Source organism: Botrytis sinoallii (genome assembly GCF_014898435.1).
Source record: "Botrytis sinoallii strain Bc 23 chromosome Unknown BSIN_005, whole genome shotgun sequence".
Taxonomy (NCBI): Eukaryota; Fungi; Ascomycota; class Leotiomycetes; order Helotiales; family Sclerotiniaceae; genus Botrytis; species Botrytis sinoallii.
The window spans coordinates 1190782-1210998 of NW_024066032.1; the positions used below are offsets into that span (position 1 = coordinate 1190782).

Here is a 20217-nt window from a genome sequence, read left to right on the forward strand (position 1 = left end):
GACCGTAGTGGAAAACTCGACAGAATATCAAAGTGGATTCTCCAAACTTCCGTTGCGAAGGCAAATCATATGAACCGTATGGACCGTAGTGGGTGACGCGACAAGTGAATCTCGAACTTCTCAGTAACGCGAAAAGCCGTATGAGCTGTGCAGCCTTTTAGATTGAGAAGTTCTCCTGTGGAAAAAATTTGCTTCGGCAAACCTGATTTTCTCAATGCGTTGAATTGTTCGAATTTGTTGAGACGATTGTCTGCTTCTCACGTTTGGGTGATATCACACTTTCTATTCACACTTTCTATTCACACTTTCTATTCACACTTTCTATTCACACTTTCTATTCACACTTTCTATTCACACTTTCTATTCACACTTTCTATTCACACTTTCTATTCACACTTTCTATTCGCTATTGCACCAGCTGCATTTTGTATCATTATATTTATAAGTCTTAGGGTACTTTCGTATGTCTTTCGCCAAAGAGTATAGCAACCAAGTACCTGGGGTTTCTACCCGCGGCTTGGCAGTACTGCAGCGGCGTATCTGGAACTGGCACTGGGATATGATGAAAGTAATCATCCGAGCCGTAACTGTTATACTGCCACAAGTATACATCGATTAGACATCTCCTAGGCTCATCTAAATTCTTGATCGCAGGTTGAGTTTGATATTGGGATCCAGACTTATGAAGGTACAGGAGGACCATGGATCGGGATAGTCATAGACCTTAACAGTATCTATTAGTCTGATAAAACCATTAGGGCACGCTCTTAACATCGTTCCATATCCTTCTTAACTATTGTTAGCGTGTGATTTGATGTTTAGATAAAAATGCACCGTCAAGTTTTGGCATATAAATAATCAAAAGAATGGATTTGACTGAGATATCGAGTATGGTAGTACGTAACTGTCAGTATTATCTAATGTTTGAAAGCGAATCTGTTCAGAACTTTGAGCCCAGAAGTCAAGTGGTTGTAATCGTAGCATCCTCGCAGTTTGTCGATCAAACGATGCTTTCAATTGTTTATTTGACTATTATATCAATCTAAACCCTCATGTCTCACCAAGTACTCAGCAATGAACCGATGAGACCCCACATCATCCGAAACATAATCTCTCTCCCCCGCAGGCCTGTCCACAAGCGCAAATAGTCCAAAGGATCTCTCATACATCAAAATGGCAAAATAGTAATCTACACGCACAGAACCATGAATGGACCGGTTAAGTGAGCTGGCCTCACTAACACACATTCTTTACAGCATTGTTAGACCTTATCATCTGAATCGAGAAGTGCGCACTAGCAAGGTGAATTACGATTAAGATTGAGATAAATGTATTCCCCTTTGTTAAAGTCATTCTACATGTATACCTAAAGATCATACAGAGAAATCAACCACACCAAGTACCCCATGGTACTTAAAAGGTCTTCAAATCCCCAAGACTAGTAGGACGAATCGAAAACATGTCGATAGGTATCTGTCAAAGTCGGTATTATCAAGGAAACTATCCGGAGTAGTGAGAAATCCCAACCAAAGTAAAGAAATAGACATGAAACTTTTCCCGGCCCAAAGAAATTACAATGCCCTCCTTACAGCACAATACACTTAGTAGTCGTCAAGGAAGCTTTCAATCATCGCAATACGCTTTGTGGCTTTCTCGCGAATTTCCCGTTGAACTGTAAGCTCCCGTTCTTTTGCATGTGCAGCCTTAAGCTCCAGATCTGCTCTTTCCTTGTGAGCAGCTATAGCGAGTTCCAATTGTTTGTATTCCTCCTCAGCCGCGTGTACCTTTTGTTGTTCCATTTCCCGATTTGCTTTCATAACGGTGGTCACATCAGATGTACTGTCCGGAATGTTTCTTTGTGGTGCAGACTCGAGAGAAGGTTGTTGGACTTCGATAGTTGATATTGCAACATCATTCGCTGAAGGTTCATTCGGTTCTGGTATAATTGAGCGACGACCAAAAGTCTCGGGTTTGTCCTGAAGATTATATATTAGAGAAACCTTCAAAGAAGCAGCGATCGAATGGTCAAAATAGAACAGGATTCTGAACTTGCCTGAGATTTCGAGTCAACCAGAATTCCCCCATGATTTTTCATCAAAATCTCCGGGCCCAGGCTGTGGCGAACTCTTTTGGCTGGGTTTTCCTCTTCTTGAAGATGATAACCAATGTCTGACACGCGATATCGCTTCAATCCCATACTTTGAACCCCTGGTTCATCGAGAATGGGAGTAGATAGATCTTTTTCGGTCTGTAGCTTAACTTCCTTTTGAATGTCTGCTTCTTTCGCATCTATAGCTCTCTGATTTCTATACCACAACTGAGTTTCCTTCATTAGTGACGATGGACTCGAATAATGACCTAATCAATGCACTCGTACCTTAATCTGCTCTCTGCTCAAACCTGTATCCTCTTCCAACTTGTTCACTACAGGGTTATCTAGGTGATTGTATTTTGTATACTCAATCATCAGAAGATCATGCTGCTGAGATGTAGCCTGGACTTGTACATCTCTCATAGCCGTCTCAGCTCTCGAATTATTCTGCTAATCCAACATTGTCAACAATCTTTGAACTATTGTGTGCGAAAGCTTAAATAATAATCACCTGGAAATATTCTCCAGTCGAGGATTGAGGAATCGAATAGCAAGGGTCAATTTTATGCGCTGCGTGCCCCGGAGAATTTTGTGCGGATTTCCCTCCACGCACTCGAACTATTCCACGCGAGGATTTCTCAATCGTATCTGGAGTTCTTTCATCGAAGTTGTACTTTTCTCTCCCCTTGTTCTTCCAGTAGATGTAAATGTTTGGAATTTTTCGGTAGATCTGACGTTGTTCTAAAGCGTTTGCCACAATACGCCAAATTTGATCCGCCGTGATGGGTTCCAGTTTGAGTTCTTTCTCTTTGTCTCGTTGACTTTTGATGCATTGGTATACAATATCACTCTCTTCATCCGACCAATTGCTTCCTGTCGCCCAAGGTTTAGAAGCATCCTCTCTGGACTCAATTTGGAACAAAACGTCACTTTTGGTGTCAGTCTCTCCATCGAAGTCTACAATTCCCTCTTCGTCTCTTTCTTCGTCTTCAGTGTCACTGAAGTCCCAAGGAGTAGATGGACCTTTCTTCGACGATTTCATTCTAGGTGGTTTAATCAGACGCATCCATTTAACATGAATGGCATTTGCTTGACGATTGAATCCGTGTTCTTCCATTTCATCGGCGACCTTCTCCCAGAATGGATTGTTCTTTCCACGTATGTCAACATGTTCCTGACGACTACAAATTTCCTTTAGCTTGGCAATCTCTTCAGAATGCCATCTTTTAACCTTTCCCATCGCAGAATCTTCTGATACTAGCAAATGATCTAAAAAAAATAACAGTTAGAAGTTTAATGAAAGTTAAAAGGTAGTTAGGGTAGCAAAGAGATATCAGTCGATAGAGTACACAATGAGAAGCTCAAAGTATAAAGCCTTCTTAAGTTGCTGCCCACGGGCGAGCTGGCGATTATTCAATGATGAAGTTCTATGATGTCTGAAAGTATTTGAAGATAACACACGGAAAAACGGGAAGGCGTGTAAAAGCAAACGTGCTGTGCCGCAACAGGGTTATCGCGCAAAGTCTATTTTTAACGTATCGAGGCGCGTGTTGATAGGTCTAAACTGAAGAGTCACATGCACACGCGATTTTGTCCTAGATACCTAGGTAGACAGGGCATCCATCCATCCATTCTTTTATGTAGGATTAAATTTCATGGTGAATGTTTATCAAAAGAACTATGTTTTTATCTCAAGGCATAGATACATTGCCATTAGGAATTCACGAAGATTTATTCTCAACACCTCTACTATCGACCAGAATATAATTTATTGTCCCCTCTCCTAGTTCGTTCATTTGGTCCACCCATTCACATATACAGAACCCTAAATGTATATAGTAGCGAGCAAGAAGAGGCGAGCTGATTCATTTGCTTGCTTTCCCAAAGATTTTATTAGTCCGCATTCAAGGACACCTGCAATGAGTTTTAAGTGGTATATTTCAAGGATTTTTCAAAGTGTAGATAATCTTTTAACTTCCTACGACAAATCTTCTCGTTGATTGTGAACTGGCTTCTCCCCTCGTGACTTTGTTAGGCGATCGTCAATTTCTGCTTGTAGACTTCTTTGTTCGATTTCAGCGACTTCGATTAGACTCTTCGACTGTTGAGATGTAGAGGTCCCCTGCACTGTCTAGGAATCTTCTCGATACTTAGATTCTGGTGATTTTTTCTTTATTATTGGAATTCTAGTCTCGGGGGGGAGGAAGGGGAGGGGGGGGGGGGTCAGGTGATGCTGAAATATCGTTGTAAGCTGCAAATCCAGGGGCGCTTTCCATTTTACTGGCCTCATTTATGACTTACATAACACATCCGCTTCCATTTGATCCGACTATTGAAGCATCACCTGATAGATACATCGGAGACTGGAGCGTGGAACTGGGTGGTGAATGAATGAGCAACGCCTGGAAAATCTGATGGCTCATGTAGCATATGAGAATAGTTCTATATATTTTCATGGTGTAGGAGCTTGCATTGCAAATTTGTAACCAAAGTGTTGTCATATGCCCGCAAAATCCAACGCGGCAACCTCTGAAGCACCGCCAAGATAGGTGTTCTAAATCGTGCTAACCCTTATAAAAGGGTCGAGCCATTCTCTTTTCCTCGCATGCCTCTCTTATTTGCGGAAACTCTCACTCGACCACCTGTAGTAACATTCACATCCAATCTACTAAACCACTTTCCCAGCCATATCTCTTGCTCCTCATCCGCCCCGCATAAAAAAATTTCCTTCAAAGTCTCAATTCCATAATCCTTATACCTTAACTCCGGAACTACATAACGAAGCTCATCTGCCCATTTGCCCGTTTTCTTGAGCTTGCGCCTTCTCAGTGGCAGTCCTAGCATTTTCCGAGTTTCGCCATCTGGATCGTCGTCGAGTGGACGAAAGGGACGTTTGATTGGGGGTTTGGCTTTCTGGAGTAGGGATTGATCAGTGCATGTGGATGAATAACAAGGAACAAGGGATGGATGGCAAGAGTCTTACTTCTTTCCCCGCTAGGGCATTCTTTACTAATTCTAATTCCTTTTGTTGTTGTCTTTTTTCATATTCGGAGATAGGCTCGGGGAGGTTTCCAGTAGCTGCCCGGTTTATCAGTATCAAAAAAGGTTTGGATATTAGGCAAAACACACACCTCGTAGTGCATTATCTCTCTTTCTTTTTTCTTGAGCCTCTAAGCGCTCGATGGATCTTAGTAGACGATCGCGCTGTTTAGCACTGATAGCTCTCTCACGCGGATCCTTGAAGGAAGTATCAATGACAGCGAGAAGTTGCTTTCTAAGTTCCTCGATCCGAATTCTCAGTTCAGACTTTGTTTCGTCTCATACCTAACAGCAAATGGTGTGTTTGACTTTCTCAATCTTTCCAGTGGGGCCTCATAGTCTTCTTCGTTGTCACCAAAATTGTTCCGAAAAGTGTTTCTTTCTGGCTCTTCATATATTTTCGGCTGGGCTGATAGCACAGATGCCTCCTTTGTAAATTTTGGGGATTCATTTTCTGTGGGGACCTGAAGCTTAGCTTTCATAACCTCCCTGCGAAGGAAAGCTTGGAGACCGAGTTTCTTGGTCATAATGACGGGTCAAGGTGGCGGAGATTCAAGCACTTGGTATTTTTAGGAGAAGAAGAGAAAAGGCCAGTATTACTCCGCATACTTACTGCAAAGATTTCGATTTGATAACGAAGCACTTAGATACTAATCTAATCCAAAGATGCGGGGTAAGCACAAGATGTTGGTGAATATCAGATCAATACTACAAGATACTGACAACATTTTCCCCTGAATTCATTCGGCAATGAAAATAAGGCTTGGCAATTCACAGCACTTTGGCAGCCATGCCAGAGCCACGTCAGAAAACACAAAGGGAGATAGATATTGAACAGCTATATTCAAGCAGGCTCAGTTGCACATTTTGATACCAGGAAAGTCTGTGGCAATTTCCTGGGTATGTAGGAATCACAACTCGACGAAGACATGAGGGCAAACTTACATCGATCTTGTTGGTCCACTTTACTTCGTTTATCTTAGCTTTCAAAAAACGTATCATACAATTTCAGCTTTGCTGACAGTAGTTTATCATCGCTAGTTCGGAAAATTTAGTTTTAACTTTGACCTGAATTATCTCCTACTTTGTTTTTTGTAAAGCTCGACAACTTTCGGTCTTCGCCAGCAACGAGGAGTCCGCCAACGTTTTATTATACAACCTTCGTGAGTATTATCATCTTGCTTGTCTTACGCTCAACGGTATCAATTTGTTTCTGAAGGTGGATACTAACTTCTCAACTTTGCAGCCCATCGATAAAAATGGAAGCCGATTCAGAACAACAGTTGGCAGAAACAGCTGTGCGTTGGCATTGGAGCTTGCCGGAGGAAGAATGTCTAGCTCGGCTCGTCAATAAACACAAGAAAAAAGCTGAAGACGGTGAAACTCATACAGGAAATCTCTTTGACGAGGTAGCCATCGAACTCAATGGACTGGGATTTGGCATAGAAAGAACTGGTGGTGCATGTGCCAGTAAATGGCGTCGAATGAGCGATAACCAATCAAAGCTGCGTGGCAACACATTGTTAAATGGCTCGAATTGGGATTATGACTTTGATGACACTGGAGACTTTATCACAGATGAAGATGAAGTTGACAAAGGTCCCAATAGCATGATTGATAAAAAACCAGAAGATAAGTAGACCTATATGGAGAGAAGAAGAATCGAGAACCCTCTACGAGAATATCAAAACTCTTCAGGAATTGAGCAATCAAGAGGGGTCATCAAAGTTTGCTAATGCAAAGCAACTTTTCAATCATGTAACCGCACTGCACAGAGTCAAAGGTTATTTTAGATCTTCAGATGCTTGTCATCACTATTGGAATACCACAGGTCGCGAGTTGTGGGACTATGATGAGCGAATTGTTGGAGATTTCAAGGTCAGTTTTCAAATTACGACTCACATCAAATATTCTAACTATCTTTCAGACGAATGATGCACGCAATGCAAAGGACATAAACTCTTCCTTCAAGACCAATGAAAGAGCAGTTGGGGACGTCAAGAAGTCAAAAAGATTTACACCTAGCCAGATAAGTGAACTGAGTCAATTAGCTAAAGAAACACTCAATCCATCCACGGAGCAAAAGGAGAAAGTTGCGAAGGATCATGGCATCAGTATTTTCCAAGTTTCGGTATGTTTGAGTTCTCATCACACATCCCAAGAGTTTGTAGTTTCTAACGAGATTTTAAGACCTATTTCGCAAATAAGAGATCCACCCAAAAGAAGGAAATGGCAAAAAACGCGTTAGACCACGAAAATTCCAAACGGAAGCAGTCTGGAAGACTGGAAGCAGAGTTCGCTGATGGTAACGAGTCGACTGTTGCTCGAGCAGATGATGTTTTGAGGGACACAAAGAAACTCAGACTGTCAAGTTCCTCCCACATAGCATTTAATAATGATGAGAAGAGTGCTAAGCTACCATCAGGTATCGAACAAGTGAGCGGGAATGAGTATATACCGTGTTTGATCATTGCTAACATAGAGCTAGGATTATATTCGTAAGCATTCTGCCTCACCACCATTTCCAAGCCCCACGAGACTGTACCCACCCGACAAAGACTTTATTGGATCGAATGCCCCTATCGAAATCAACGGTTCACCTATGCGCCCCACAAGCACCATGAAAGATGCACCGAATTCAGATGACGAGGCTGGGTTCAAAGAGATGCAAGAAATGGTGCTCGTTCAGCGTCGCAGAATCGAGGAAAGAATTTCAGCATCGATCGATAGACGAAAGCAACTGGAATTGGAAACAATTAGACATCAAACCAGTGCGGATATGGGGCGAGAGGCGGCGAAGGAACCCAGAAAAAAGTTGACGAGGAATTCAAGGTCGAGGCTCGATTGAGGACTAGACTCAATCAAATCGGAAGCTTGTAGAGAAGAGGACAAGAAAAGATGTTCATGTGTCATTAGCATTGATCTGTTTTCGAGCTGCGAGGGCCGCCCTTCTTCTTTGTAATCAGATTAAGAAAGAAACGCTATATGAAGGACAAATAGTAGATGCAGTTAGTAAGGATACAACAATGAGTTCACAAATGATGAGTTCACAATCACAAAGCGTAAGACACTCTCCAACCTTCAAAGCCACAGATAATCTACCCTCGAGTCGTATATCTACGAAAATACTGGGTACAAAGGTTATCTTAGGACTTGATGCGTAGTGAATAATCATGAAGCTTCTTGATGCAAGAGCACCGGCCCAACGGTTTCGCCATTTCATGTATACATTGGCACACGGTTGACACATGATACTCCACGAAATTTGTCATTCTGCAAGTCACTACATAGAACAGATTCAATGAATAAGTCAATGTCATGATTAAAAACCCCTCATCTTATTCTAAAGTCAACCACACCCAGCAGCAATCTCCGAGGTGCCACCTCTCCTCGTCCGAAGGTCTCAGGAAATGACTATCTACTTATTCCCATATGAAGCTAAACCTTTTTCAACCACTTCTTTATGCACCGCCATTTCATTCACTTGATACCACTTCGGGGAATCACTTATTCCGCTTGTTTTGATAGAAAATCTGATGCGCTAGTGGGAGGTACCGAGAGGAGTAAAATATTGCACTTTTATCTTTCGCGACCAAATCCCTCTTTTATCTACTTCTCAACAACGACCTTTGGACCAACTGACGTCCAACATCTGTGTCGGGGTCCTTTTTACGCGCTTTGCCCATGTTCTACTCTGAGTGTACTTGTTCGCAAAATTCATTTCATTCAAACGTCGAGTTCAATTTTTGTTTTTTCCCACAAGCCTTGTGTCGAGAATTGAGTAGCACGAACTCCTTTCAAACGACATCATCTCATCCATCAACACCCACTCCCAATACAATCAAATCGTCAAGTCACCTGCTACCTTGTGCACGTTGAAGTTACGTCTCTTCAATCTTCACCCTTCTCATTCTTTCGATTACAAAGCAAATCTACGACCTCAAATTTCGGCATAATGGCGCCACCTGATGAGACTTCTGTCAAGGAGGTACCAGCTCTCGCCAAGAATGCAGAGGTAGAGAAAGCAGACGAGCACAAACATGCAGAAGAGGAAGATGTCTTGACACTTCGATCACCAAATCTCGATGTCATTGGTGTCAAAAATGTCAATCAAGAGGTTAATCAGGGTGTCAATCAAGAACTCAATCAAGAGGTCAATCGAAAGGTCAATCAAGAAGTCAATCAAAAGGTCAATCGAAAGGTCAAAAAGCGCCTTCCATACACAAAATGGTCAGAAAAGGAACAAGAGATTGTTCGAGACATCATTGACAACCATAAAAGCAACCCAGAGACATCTAGAATGACTCTTGGGGAGCTGGATATATATTCAGTCAAGAAGCTAGCAGAGGCAGGATTCATCAGAACAGGATCGGCAGTTAGTTTTGTCCGGGGAAAACACATTGTAAATTCGATTACAGCAAGGTATGTGATCTTGTTGCTAATATGCCCGAGTCAATTCGTGCCATGGAAGCAAGAGAAGATTCTAAGAAATCTGCCACCGTCGCAAGCGAGCCGTTTCGTAGACGAAGTACAGTCCCTTTCCAGAGCGCAAGTGAGTTATGAATCATTGTTTTACTCGAATTATTCTAAACCTTTAGCTTCATTGCAGGAGTATGATACTTTGAGCAAAATGAAGAATAGCCAATTCGCTCTGAATGGCAAGCGGAACTACGAATCGTACAACGGCGATCCGGCAGTAGATAGTACCAATGCTACTAATGCTGCTGCTGCTCGGAACCGCAAGCACAGGCATGTTCCATGGCGACCAACGGCGCATTTAACCCAGTAACCAATGTTCCTTTTATCATTTTGAAACTTGATCAGCTGAACTTCTTGCTGACATAGAACAGCAGCAGGGCTTCCAAACGACTTCTGGATCCAAATCCTATGAAGTTGGCAAGAGACAAAGTGAGATGGGGTTGAAGATGCCACCAGCATCAAAGCGGATGTGTGTCACCAATAACAGCAAGGAAACTCCTGTTGCGATCCGAAACGATTCACCATTAGGTCAACCACAGTCAGAGAGTGATCGAGTGAACAAGCCAGACTTGAAAAAGCCAGAATTGAAAAAGCCAGAGCTGAATTAGCTGGTCTAAAAGCAGTGTTCTTGGAATGTTACCAAGTAAAGCATTGGTGTGAGATGCTTGTAGGGGAATATGATTCGCGGCGCAAGGAGGCAGCGGATATAGCAGCGGAGTACACAAAGAAAGCTAAAGAGAATGTGGACAAGATGCTCAAAATCCAGAAACTAAACCCAGAGTTCAGAGACTATGACTCATTCCCATAAATGTATAGTTGATAGGGCTGGCTTTGATTCAGAAGACGACAATGATAATAAAAAAGTGTAAAATGAAGTGTGAAATGAAATGTGAATGAAGTGAAACCAAACGAGTCAAAACCTACCTTCAAGATATTTAATTCAGGATTCAGAACTATAAGCAGTAGCCTGCAAGATCTACAATTGAGAAGTTGGCGTTAAAGTATCGTTCTCCATTGTATTAAGCGAGAGACTGAACAAGTCTCGTTAACACCAACGCATTCATAACGCTCTCATTAATTTTTGTTCCTGCTTATATCCTTCAAGTTTTTCTTAAAGACAAGTTTATTTCTATCCGTCATCAGGAACCAACAATATCAATTTAGAATATCAAAAAGTTGGGAGGGAGATGGCTCCTTGGGGGTTCCCGGAGCTCGATGTCATGTGTCCTTTCCCATGGTCTAAATGAGGTGAGATATGACAATAAACTTGCTACGGGAGTTACTGCAATAAGAAGAGGTCTACAATAATACTGCTAGTAAGACCATCAGTCGCACTGAATGAATTATGAGATGGTTCATCGGGGCGGAAACTTTTCGGCTACAAACAGTCACAAGGCAGGCCATCTCTCGAATTATGGCACCGGCGCTGCGAACAGAGCAAATGACAAAGCCCGGTGCGGAACAACCAAACGAAAAAATCACTAAATTGTTATGCTATTTGCTATATAGGTAGAACTATTCCATATGGAAAACAGGTGTATTCCTGGCCGCATCAGACAAATTCATAGAAATCTAATATGCAACGTCCGCACATACTAAATTTAAAGACACTAACCTTTCTGCAACGATAAGTAACCGTGATAGCATTACAGGTTCAGACTGACAAACAAGATGCTGGAAAAAACCACAAACTCAACAACAATTATCATCATTCCTCCAAGAACACGGGAACAGCCCACTTACCTCAGTAAAGTAAAACCTCCCAACATATAAGCAACAGTCCTAGTACCACAAAAACTATATACAATTCCACTTGACTGCTTACCAAGAGACTATCGTTGAATATGTCCCTGAAACCTCCAGCTAATCAGACAGCTACTTGGCTATCACATCATTGATTATACCATCACAGCAATATTCAGATTGATGGTTTGTTTCACTAAAACATCGAATGGACGTCTGCTCTCACGAAAAAGTTAAATACACCGCCGTAGAATACATCAGTTCCAACCGAGAGCTCTGAATACGAAACAAGGCATAGTCTAGACAGGGCTGAAGAGGAGCCGAGGGAATGGCGACGTGTAAGCAGGGGATGAGGGATGGACGAATTTGTGCGTCAGACTGTACGGCCTTTTATGCATATCATGTGAGGTGTAATGCGATTATATGACTGTTTGATGTTTATGGTTAACCTTGTTATAGTTTGTGTTACGCTGGGCGTTGGTTCAATGTAGGATGATAGGTGTCGTCACCCAGAAAGTGGGTTGGTAGATGCTGAGTAGGTATCAGTTTCAGGTCCGATAAGATTAGGGGCTGAGCTTGGAGTTGATTCATGCGGATGATTGTCAGTTGGTTGAAAAAGTTGGTGAGTGTCATTGAGGCGGCGGTTGGAAATTGCTGGCGATATGTTGGTGGTTTGTCCTGATACTCGTTGGACGGGTGCTATATAGCGCGTTGTGCTTGATATGAATCACGGATAATAATCAAGCTCATAACAGCTTCTCCCCCCTCTCGGTGTGGCACACCTCTAGATTCGACAAGAACGACGTCAAATTTATTCACGTGACATTCCAACACCCCTGCTCTCCCACCAACGAAAAGGCCGCGGCACTGGTGACCGGCATGAAACTTTTGGTAAGCGACAGGGGACAATGATCTGAATGAAGGGTCTAGAACGGAGTTCTATTCTTGTGATTTGCTCTCCACAAATAATCTCCCTTTGAAATTCAATCAGACAGGGTCAACTCTGGAGTCTGAAGAAAAGGATATGGTATATCATCCCTCGATCCCATATTTTCTGCAACTCCCTTTGTGATTGGGGTGATCAATGGGCCATGGGTAAAAATTTCTTGTTGGAAAACGCGGTCGAAACAAATCCAGGCGTTTCTTTAAGGAGGATCATCAAATTGACGCTGAAACATCGATGTAGTGTTTTAGGACAGGACAGATAGGCGGAGTTGCCGAATTAGGCATTAGCGATCGAATTATCTTTCTCGGCTGATAATTTCGTTCCTACCGGATCAGAACAATGGTATGGAGCATAAATTATATAATTCAGGGAAGGAAAGTCGACGTAAGAGCAATTTAGGTTTGATTCTTCCGATGAACTATTTTCAACCTACGTAGCAGCTACGTAAATTATGTACTCAGCCTCGTCCAAGGAGTTCGAAGTAAAGATTCAAAATCAAGGGGAAATTGTCAAACTGGACATGTGGGTAGCCGCGTGTTTGAATAGAATCAAGCGTTATTTGAGATGTGGTGTATCTAGTAATGGAAGAAGCGGTAAATCATCAACATTGTTCCCGGCGACCGACAGGAGGATTTTCGAGGTACATACTTTAGTCTGGTTCTTGACTACTAGCTAGACCTTTGGCATCTTTCTCGACGGACCAGCCTTTCCAATATTGAGAAGTTTAAGATTTACTTATGGGAGTCTCCAAAAAGAAGTTTCGTGGAGTATAGACCGTAACAAGGAGTATCATGTGCAAAGAGTACTCTCATCCTGGCTTTGAGTGGCAGCGGTGCTGTATGACGATAATCTTGTAATACGAAGAACACGATGTTATTCAAAATGCTTGGGAATTGGTGGCGAATGAATAACTACCTAGTATGTATATCTATAATTTCACGAGTACATATCAACATCCTCATTCGAACACAAGGACTCCATCTCATCATCTTATATGTACACACCATCTGTTTGGATCATCAAATACAACACACTCTTCAGCATGGAGAAATTGCTATATACTGGAAGATCCATGGATTACAGCATAAATAACACGAGATGAAAGGATGCGTTGTGGAAGTTCATATCGCCACGTTCATCTTCTCTATATGTCATCTTTCGATCAGCGAATAAGATGTGACCCGTCCTTATGTTCATCGCGACATCTCCTTGGTTGAGGGTCTATATTTGAAACCCTTAAAAGTGCCACCATGCAGGAATAATCGCATCTCGTAGGCTAAACACTCTCTTGGTTCCATCGACCCAAGGTTATTCCTGGTCTCGGATCAAACTCTGTTGGACATTGAAATGTCGGGTCATTTGTATGTATGGACTGGGTTCCGAAGATTCATTGTATCTTTTCGGTATTGGAGAACAACGGGAGGTCCTTATTGTGCCTCGAAAATCAGTTGTAGTTATATATATTTGACGGAATGTGAGGAGTACAGACGACATTCAATCTTTCCCGTTCCTTGGGGTCAATATACGAAGAACATCGATATTCCTTACTGTGACCATTCTTCCTGTACCTTACGCCATGAGAGGAGAATATGAATACCCTACCGAGGAACGAATATAAAAACTGATACATATTCTCCATCCATACCTGCAGATTTGATCTGCAACGGTAATTAAATTCTGAGTGTTTGGTATCTCGAATGGTCATCCTTCTTGTAGCTACCTACCTACCTATACTCTGCTTGGGAGAAAAAAGAGGTTAAATTAATTATTCTAATAAATTCTATAATAAATCAATAGATAATAAAAATACAAAAATTAATGATATCTAATAAATCCTTGAATAATCTTTTAATTATAAAGTATTTAAACATTTAAATTCTCTGAATTAGAATGGAACAATAGGATTTATTCAAGGGCTTTGCTAGTGGTCAATTCCGGCCTGTTTTTCCTCCTACGAAGAGTCTGTATCGTACCCAATCGGTACTCAACTTGATTCACTATATTCGGAATCAGAGCGGTCTTGTATGTTTATGTTATATAATTTTATCCCCTCTTGGTTCTAAAGGCTTATTAGACTGTGGGAGTTGTCTCATCTCACGACTTCCACTTCCAATTCCAACAACGTGGCTGCGCAGAACTGCCACCAGTAGATGCTCTGCCCCCCTTTGGAATGTATGCTGGTCGCTAAAGGATCATTAGCCTTTCCTTCTCCTCGATTCCTAAAATCTTACCTCCCTCGAGCCTCCTTGACCATTTTTGTCTCATCTGATCTGAGCCCAAGGGAATTTCTAGACCACTTCCCTCATTGATAAGAGTACGGATGTACCAACCACATTCACCCTGCGACCACGGTGAAGCAAGAAAGATACACCGTTTGGCATAAACCTTCTTCTATCAGTCTAGCCCTTCGTCTCCCTCTTCGTCTTTCCTTAGTATCTCTGTACTTGCTGGACTAAGGACTAAGATTACGTTTATATTGGTACAGGTACAGGTACTGACCTACTTATCGATAATACATTTAACAGCAGGCTGAACAAGAAGTCTCAAATCTCACAAATCGGATCGAATCGCAACTACATTCAATCAACATCAGTGGTATCTTCAACGGGTGGATTGATTTGATCTTGGGTGAATTCGTCCAACGTATATCTCATCTCATATCGTTCTCCAACAATTCACAGTTCATCCATCCCTCGATCTCGTCCCGTCACTACTACCTAGGTATTACTAATTATTCTCTCACCTCACCTGTCTGTTCTCTCCCATAGACAACCACCCTTCAACTCATTTTCTCCACCCAACTCAATTGACCCCCAACCTTCGCGAATCAAGCTCCAGGAACGTTTCTTTGATGATCGTCTATTCGCACTAGCTTCTTTTCCCCTTGCGAACTTGCATACCTCCGTAAACAATTCTCGAATCTCCTACAGACCGTGCGCTTTTACACTCTAGAAATCGACAAACCTAACGTCGAGGGATCGCATCTGTCAATTCATGTTCAGCCTGGGTCCACCGTCCGTGATACTCGAGGAGGAAGTGTATCTGCAGAAATAGAAGGACATTAAAAGGGTTTCTTTCGAGGCTCGCTCCTCACATACATCTGGCAAGATGGAATCGCCAGACAATAGTACATATCTGGAATCCCCTATGGAGGGTGACGATGTGGCATATCCGTGTAAAGGATGTGGTGATGTGAGTGTTCCCGTCCCTCGCACCCATAATGTGTTTACGAATCTGCCACTAAAAGTGATTTTTTTTGCACAGATCCTCGAGGAGGGAAAAGCCTTCGAACTTGGTAAGTTGTGAACTATCCCACGATCTTCTTCAGTCTCTTTACTATGCGTTACGTTGCTTGATTTGATTTGAGCCTCGAGTTGTACATTGAATATCCGAGAAATCAATCAAATGAACCCTCCGACCTCAAAATTTAACAATTCTAACGATCCTATAGCTGGCAATCGATGGCATTTAAATTGCTTCCGATGCAATACTTGCGGAACTCTCCTGGATTCCGATGCGAATTTGTTACTCCTGGGTGACGGGTCTCTTATCTGCAATAATTGCACTTACAGCTGCAGTGCTTGCAATAACAAAATTGAAGACCTCGCAATCCTCACCGGTGACCAAGCATTTTGTGCAACATGCTTTCGATGCAGGAACTGCAAACGTAAGATCGAAAACCTTCGTTATGCTCGCACATCTCAAGGAATATTTTGTATGAGCTGTCATGAATCGCTAATGGCTAGGCGGCGTAAAAAGTCGAGGGCCGCTGCGAATGCGAAGAAAAAAGACGATCAATCTCCTATGCTTGTCGATAAATCACTACCCGCCCTACCACCGAACGCCGTTCCACAAAGCGCCTTCTCCCCTGAACGTGAGATCCCGGATCCTCACAATGCAGATAACCCTACAGAATTATCACCAAGGCCGCGGCCAACATATTCTCGTACAGATTCCTCATCTAGGAATAGTTCTCGAAAACCTCGCGATGATACTTCCTCTCATCGAGCCTCCACCGATACTACAGGCCGAGATGGATTGACGCTTCCAACGACGACGTATCGAAATAATAGATATTCGGGGATATCGCAAATGTCTGAGATTGGAAATGGGGACGGGGAGAGCTTTTTCATACCTCTCGCTCTGGACCCAAGCCCTGCGCCATCCTTGACACCAAGATCTACGTCGACATCATGGGACACAAAGAAGGCGAAAGAGAACCAAGCACCAGATCGAGATTACTTTGGCGCGAAAGACAATATGCGAAGTCAAACCGAACCACAGCCACAGAGACGATCAAGGGATTTGAGGGATGCGAGTTCAACGTCAACACCGCACATCGCATTCCAAGATAAAAACCAACCATCCGATGAACAGTTGGCACAGATCAAGGACAGCATACGCAGAGCAGCAAACGGCACAGGCGCACCTGCCAAAGAACCATCTGCATCTACGAGCGATGATACTCTATTACAACATGCAAGCTCGCCAACCGCTGACGCCCCTGATGGAAAAACACAAGGATCTAGTGAAAAGTTCAGGTTAGGTGATGTTCCAAAGGGAAAGCGGGCTGGAACAACGAGAAGCGATTCTCAATCGGATTACACTGGCAGCGAGAGCAACTCCTCGAAATCTGCCATATCCAACATACCCACCAGGAAAGACAGCAACATGCCAAAAATGGACTCTCCAAGGACTCTAATGGCAGCAGACCAGATTACGTCCAGATCTTCACTGGAATCACGACCAAAGGACATGGAAAATTCTACCATTTCAAGGGTCAATTCTGGAAGTTCCAAAGTCTCAATACCCCGTAAGGAGATAGCCTCAGGACCAGTGAAAAGTCACGTTAGTACAATGAGCTTGTCTTCCGGAACAGAAACCTCTCCATCCACGGAATCCTCTCCAGAAGGAACAGCTCATACTCCGACAGTGAATGGCAAATTAATCTCTGGCCCCTTGTTGCAATCGCCTATAGATGATATGGTACCTCCAAATCGCTCGTCAACTCGCCCTCCTTTACCGAAACAACAACTCAGTGATACATACATGACTCCAAGAGCACCCCCAGCGCCGCCATCGGCAGGCTCGAATGGTACCGCTTCATCGCCCAATTTACCAAGGTGGAGTGCTGGCGGTGATCTTACCATGGATGAAGATATGGCTAGGATATTTGGCAACGATGAAGGCTCACAATCCATAATTCGCAGAGTCTCCAATGCTGTACGCCACGTTCGAAATACCAGCAGTGAAGCAAGCACTTCTGCCCGTGGTCATGGTCGTAGCGTCAGCGAAACAACCGCACGTACTCCTAACTCACCACGATGGCCAAAAACTCCAATTATAGAAGACACTAGCGGACCCAGAGATATTAGTAGCCCGATTTCTATAAGCTCGCCAAATCCTGGAGATGATCCGGCTTTGCTGAGAAGGCAACTTCGCAACTCCGAACAAAGAGTTGCAGAACTTGAGAGACAGTTCGTAAACGAGAAAGATTTGAAAACACTGAACAAAAAACTCATCGAAAAGCGAAAGACTGTCTCGGTTCTAGATTCTCAAACGGAACTTATGATCCGCCAATTGGAGGTTCTAGCTGGCTATGTGGAACGTGCCAAAGGTTCGAAACAACCACTTGACATCGCTGAGCTGGAAGATTCTGCCATCAAAGAATTTGTTCAAAAGCTTGATCGCCTTAAACAGTCAATGTCCGGCGCAATTGAGCAACTCTTTGAGGAGCGAGATGAATTGCTAGAAGAAAAGAACCAAGCTATTGCCGATCGTGATAGAGCTTTAGTTGAGTTTGAGCAATTATCGTCTAAGAATGCACAACTTGCAGATATGAATAATGATCTTACCCACCAAATCCAGGAACGCTTCAAATCGGCCAATACCAATATGGAAAGTCCAAGGCCATCAACAAACGGTCTGGGAATCTACACTCACCATAATAAGGATAAGTCTAACGTTTCCGTTCATTTAGATAATGCAAGCCTCCGCCCATCGGAAAGCAGTAGTGCTACCTACAATAATTCGATCAATAGCTATCCACACCCAATGGAACAGGACCCCAGCATGGAGCCAGCGACGTTGTTATCAGCACCCCATGTCGTCAATATCCGCAAGGGACAAGCAAAGAAGTTTAACTGGAAGAAGGGTGGCCAAACTGTTGCCAAGGGAGTCACTAAAGGTTTCAAGGGTGCTTTCTCCAGCGGACAAGAACGGCCATTAAACCAATGGCCAGGTCAGACTGGTGATAATATCGGTATGCCTTACAACATGACTATGGAGCACGTGCAATCTCCGGCCCCAAATGCCTCTGGGGCAAGCTTACCCAGGTCTACATCAAATGATCCCTCTCGCCAAGGATTTGGATTATTCAAGAAATCACAGTCAATGCCAAAGTCGATGTCTAGTGGTAACATTCTCGCCGCCGAGAGTCCTTCAACTCTGTTCGGTTCTGATCTTGTTGAAAGAGCTGATTATGAGCGTCGGCAAATTCCAAGTGTGGTCACTCGCTGCATTGAAGAAGTTGAATTGCGTGGAATGGACGTTGAGGGTATCTATCGGAAAACTGGAGGTACTGGGCAAGTCAACATTATCAAAGAAGGATTCGACAAGACTGAAGACTATGATATTTCGGATCCCGACCTCGATATCACCGCCGTTACCAGTGTTTTGAAACAATATTTCCGAAAGCTTCCTGTACCACTTTTGACCTTCGATGTTTATGATCGAGTGTTAGAATCAATCTGTAAGTTCAAACTCATACTCTGACAGAAGTTACTTGCTAACAACAACTATAGCTATCGAAGACAACGCAGAACGCTGCACACATCTGCGGAACACAGTTAACATGCTACCTCCCAAGCATCGTGATTGTCTTGAGTTTTTGATTTTCCATCTTGTGCGTGTGGCAAAACGAGATAGCGAGAACTTGGTATGTCCATTTGTATACATTGGTCTTCTGACATACTAATTGTTCGTTACAGATGACACCTAAGAATCTAGCAGTGGTTTTTGCACCGACTATCATGCGTGATCACAGCTTAGACCGTGAGATGACGGATATGCACGCCAAGAATCAAGCTGTTCAGTTCGTCATTGAGAACAGTTACGACATATTTGCTGGCGCTTAGAGAAGCTTATAACCTTACCACGAAACCTCTATGACCTTACACTTCTGAATGATTGGAACCTTTAACTTTTCTTATCTTATGTTTCGCTTTCAGCGTCGGATACGCAGAAAGCGTCGAGATGTATATTCTTTTTTGCACTCATGTTTAGCAAGGTGATGGGTGGGGCGTTAGTTCTGGAAAGCGAATGAATGATAGACCGATTTTTTCATCGATAACGGAGATTATTGAGAGAGAAATTTACATTTTTATGGCGTTTTTTTAAGTGCCTCACTTGCTTCTGTGTTTTTTGATTGATGATTGATTTGATTTGATATTTGAATGGCTGGAACTCTACATACTTGCTTGCTAGCTCTCTTTTCTCTTCTTCAAATCGAGCTAATTGATAGGCTTTCATGTCTGGGGCTATGTGTCTGAAGAATGCATATAGGGGCACGAAAAGGGGGCAATATGATTAGTAGGTACTGTGCATTTTACGCGAAAAGACGCTGCAGGGAGAGAAAGTTCTGGCATTAGCTTGGGGGTAGATCATGAGATAGAAAGTTCGTCGTCGCTTACGCAGAAAGGAGGATACTAAATCGAAAGCGTGGTTTATTTAGGGGTTGATATTTCTACTGCGATGTGGTGCGATGTGGTAAGGAGTGGTGAGGTGGTGGTTTTAATGGCTATGATGCGTGGAGGTTGTGGGTGTTGGTTAGTTCGGTTGTGTATGTATGTATGTATGTATGCGTGTATGTAGGTTAGTTAGTTAGCTTAGGGAATGATTATTGCGTTGATGTTGTATC

At 42.9% G+C, this 20217-nt stretch overlaps 5 protein-coding genes across 5 annotated transcripts; 3 read left to right on the plus strand and 2 right to left on the minus strand.

Annotated features, from left to right (window-relative positions):
• Positions 1–1601: 1601 nt before the first annotated feature.
• Positions 1602–3332, minus strand: EAF02_003508 (uncharacterized protein; the record flags this gene model as incomplete). The annotated part of the gene is made up of 4 exons (XM_038899556.1): positions 1602–1976; positions 2054–2317; positions 2378–2539; positions 2604–3332. The coding sequence occupies 4 exons, from the start codon at positions 3330–3332 to the stop codon at positions 1602–1604; spliced, it is 1530 nt and encodes a 509-aa protein (XP_038760483.1).
• A 1331-nt stretch (positions 3333–4663) lies between these two features.
• On the minus strand, positions 4664–5658 carry EAF02_003509 (uncharacterized protein; the record flags this gene model as incomplete). The annotated part of the gene is made up of 4 exons (XM_038899557.1): positions 4664–5005; positions 5076–5170; positions 5224–5387; positions 5417–5658. The coding sequence occupies 4 exons, from the start codon at positions 5656–5658 to the stop codon at positions 4664–4666; spliced, it is 843 nt and encodes a 280-aa protein (XP_038760484.1).
• A 732-nt stretch (positions 5659–6390) lies between these two features.
• On the plus strand, positions 6391–7979 carry EAF02_003510 (uncharacterized protein; the record flags this gene model as incomplete). The annotated part of the gene is made up of 5 exons (XM_038899558.1): positions 6391–6767; positions 6907–7009; positions 7059–7262; positions 7322–7567; positions 7620–7979. 5 exons carry the CDS (start codon positions 6391–6393, stop codon positions 7977–7979), a joined length of 1290 nt encoding a protein of 429 aa, XP_038760485.1.
• Positions 7980–9086: 1107 nt separating this feature from the next.
• On the plus strand, positions 9087–10218 carry EAF02_003511 (uncharacterized protein; the record flags this gene model as incomplete). Its single annotated transcript, XM_038899559.1, has 5 exons — positions 9087–9506; positions 9554–9683; positions 9730–9916; positions 9985–10039; positions 10102–10218. 5 exons carry the CDS (start codon positions 9087–9089, stop codon positions 10216–10218), a joined length of 909 nt encoding a protein of 302 aa, XP_038760486.1.
• A 4372-nt stretch (positions 10219–14590) lies between these two features.
• EAF02_003512 (uncharacterized protein) lies at positions 14591–20211 on the plus strand. Its single transcript, XM_038899560.1, has 5 exons — positions 14591–15491; positions 15564–15594; positions 15751–19050; positions 19103–19236; positions 19289–20211. The coding sequence occupies exons 1-5, from the start codon at positions 15408–15410 to the stop codon at positions 19433–19435; spliced, it is 3696 nt and encodes a 1231-aa protein (XP_038760487.1). The 5' UTR covers positions 14591–15407; the 3' UTR covers positions 19436–20211.
• The last annotated feature ends 6 nt before the right edge of the window (positions 20212–20217 follow it).

Bases quoted from the DNA above. Each gene is read 5' to 3' on its own strand.
- EAF02_003512 (XM_038899560.1), top strand. From the start codon at position 15,408: ATGGAATCGCCAGACAATAGTACATATCTGGAATCCCCTATGGAGGGT. The intron at 19,051-19,102 runs GTAAGTTCAAAC...CAACAACTATAG, and splicing joins TCGAGTGTTAGAATCAATCT to CTATCGAAGACAACGCAGAA. The intron at 19,237-19,288 runs GTATGTCCATTT...TGTTCGTTACAG, and splicing joins AACGAGATAGCGAGAACTTG to ATGACACCTAAGAATCTAGC.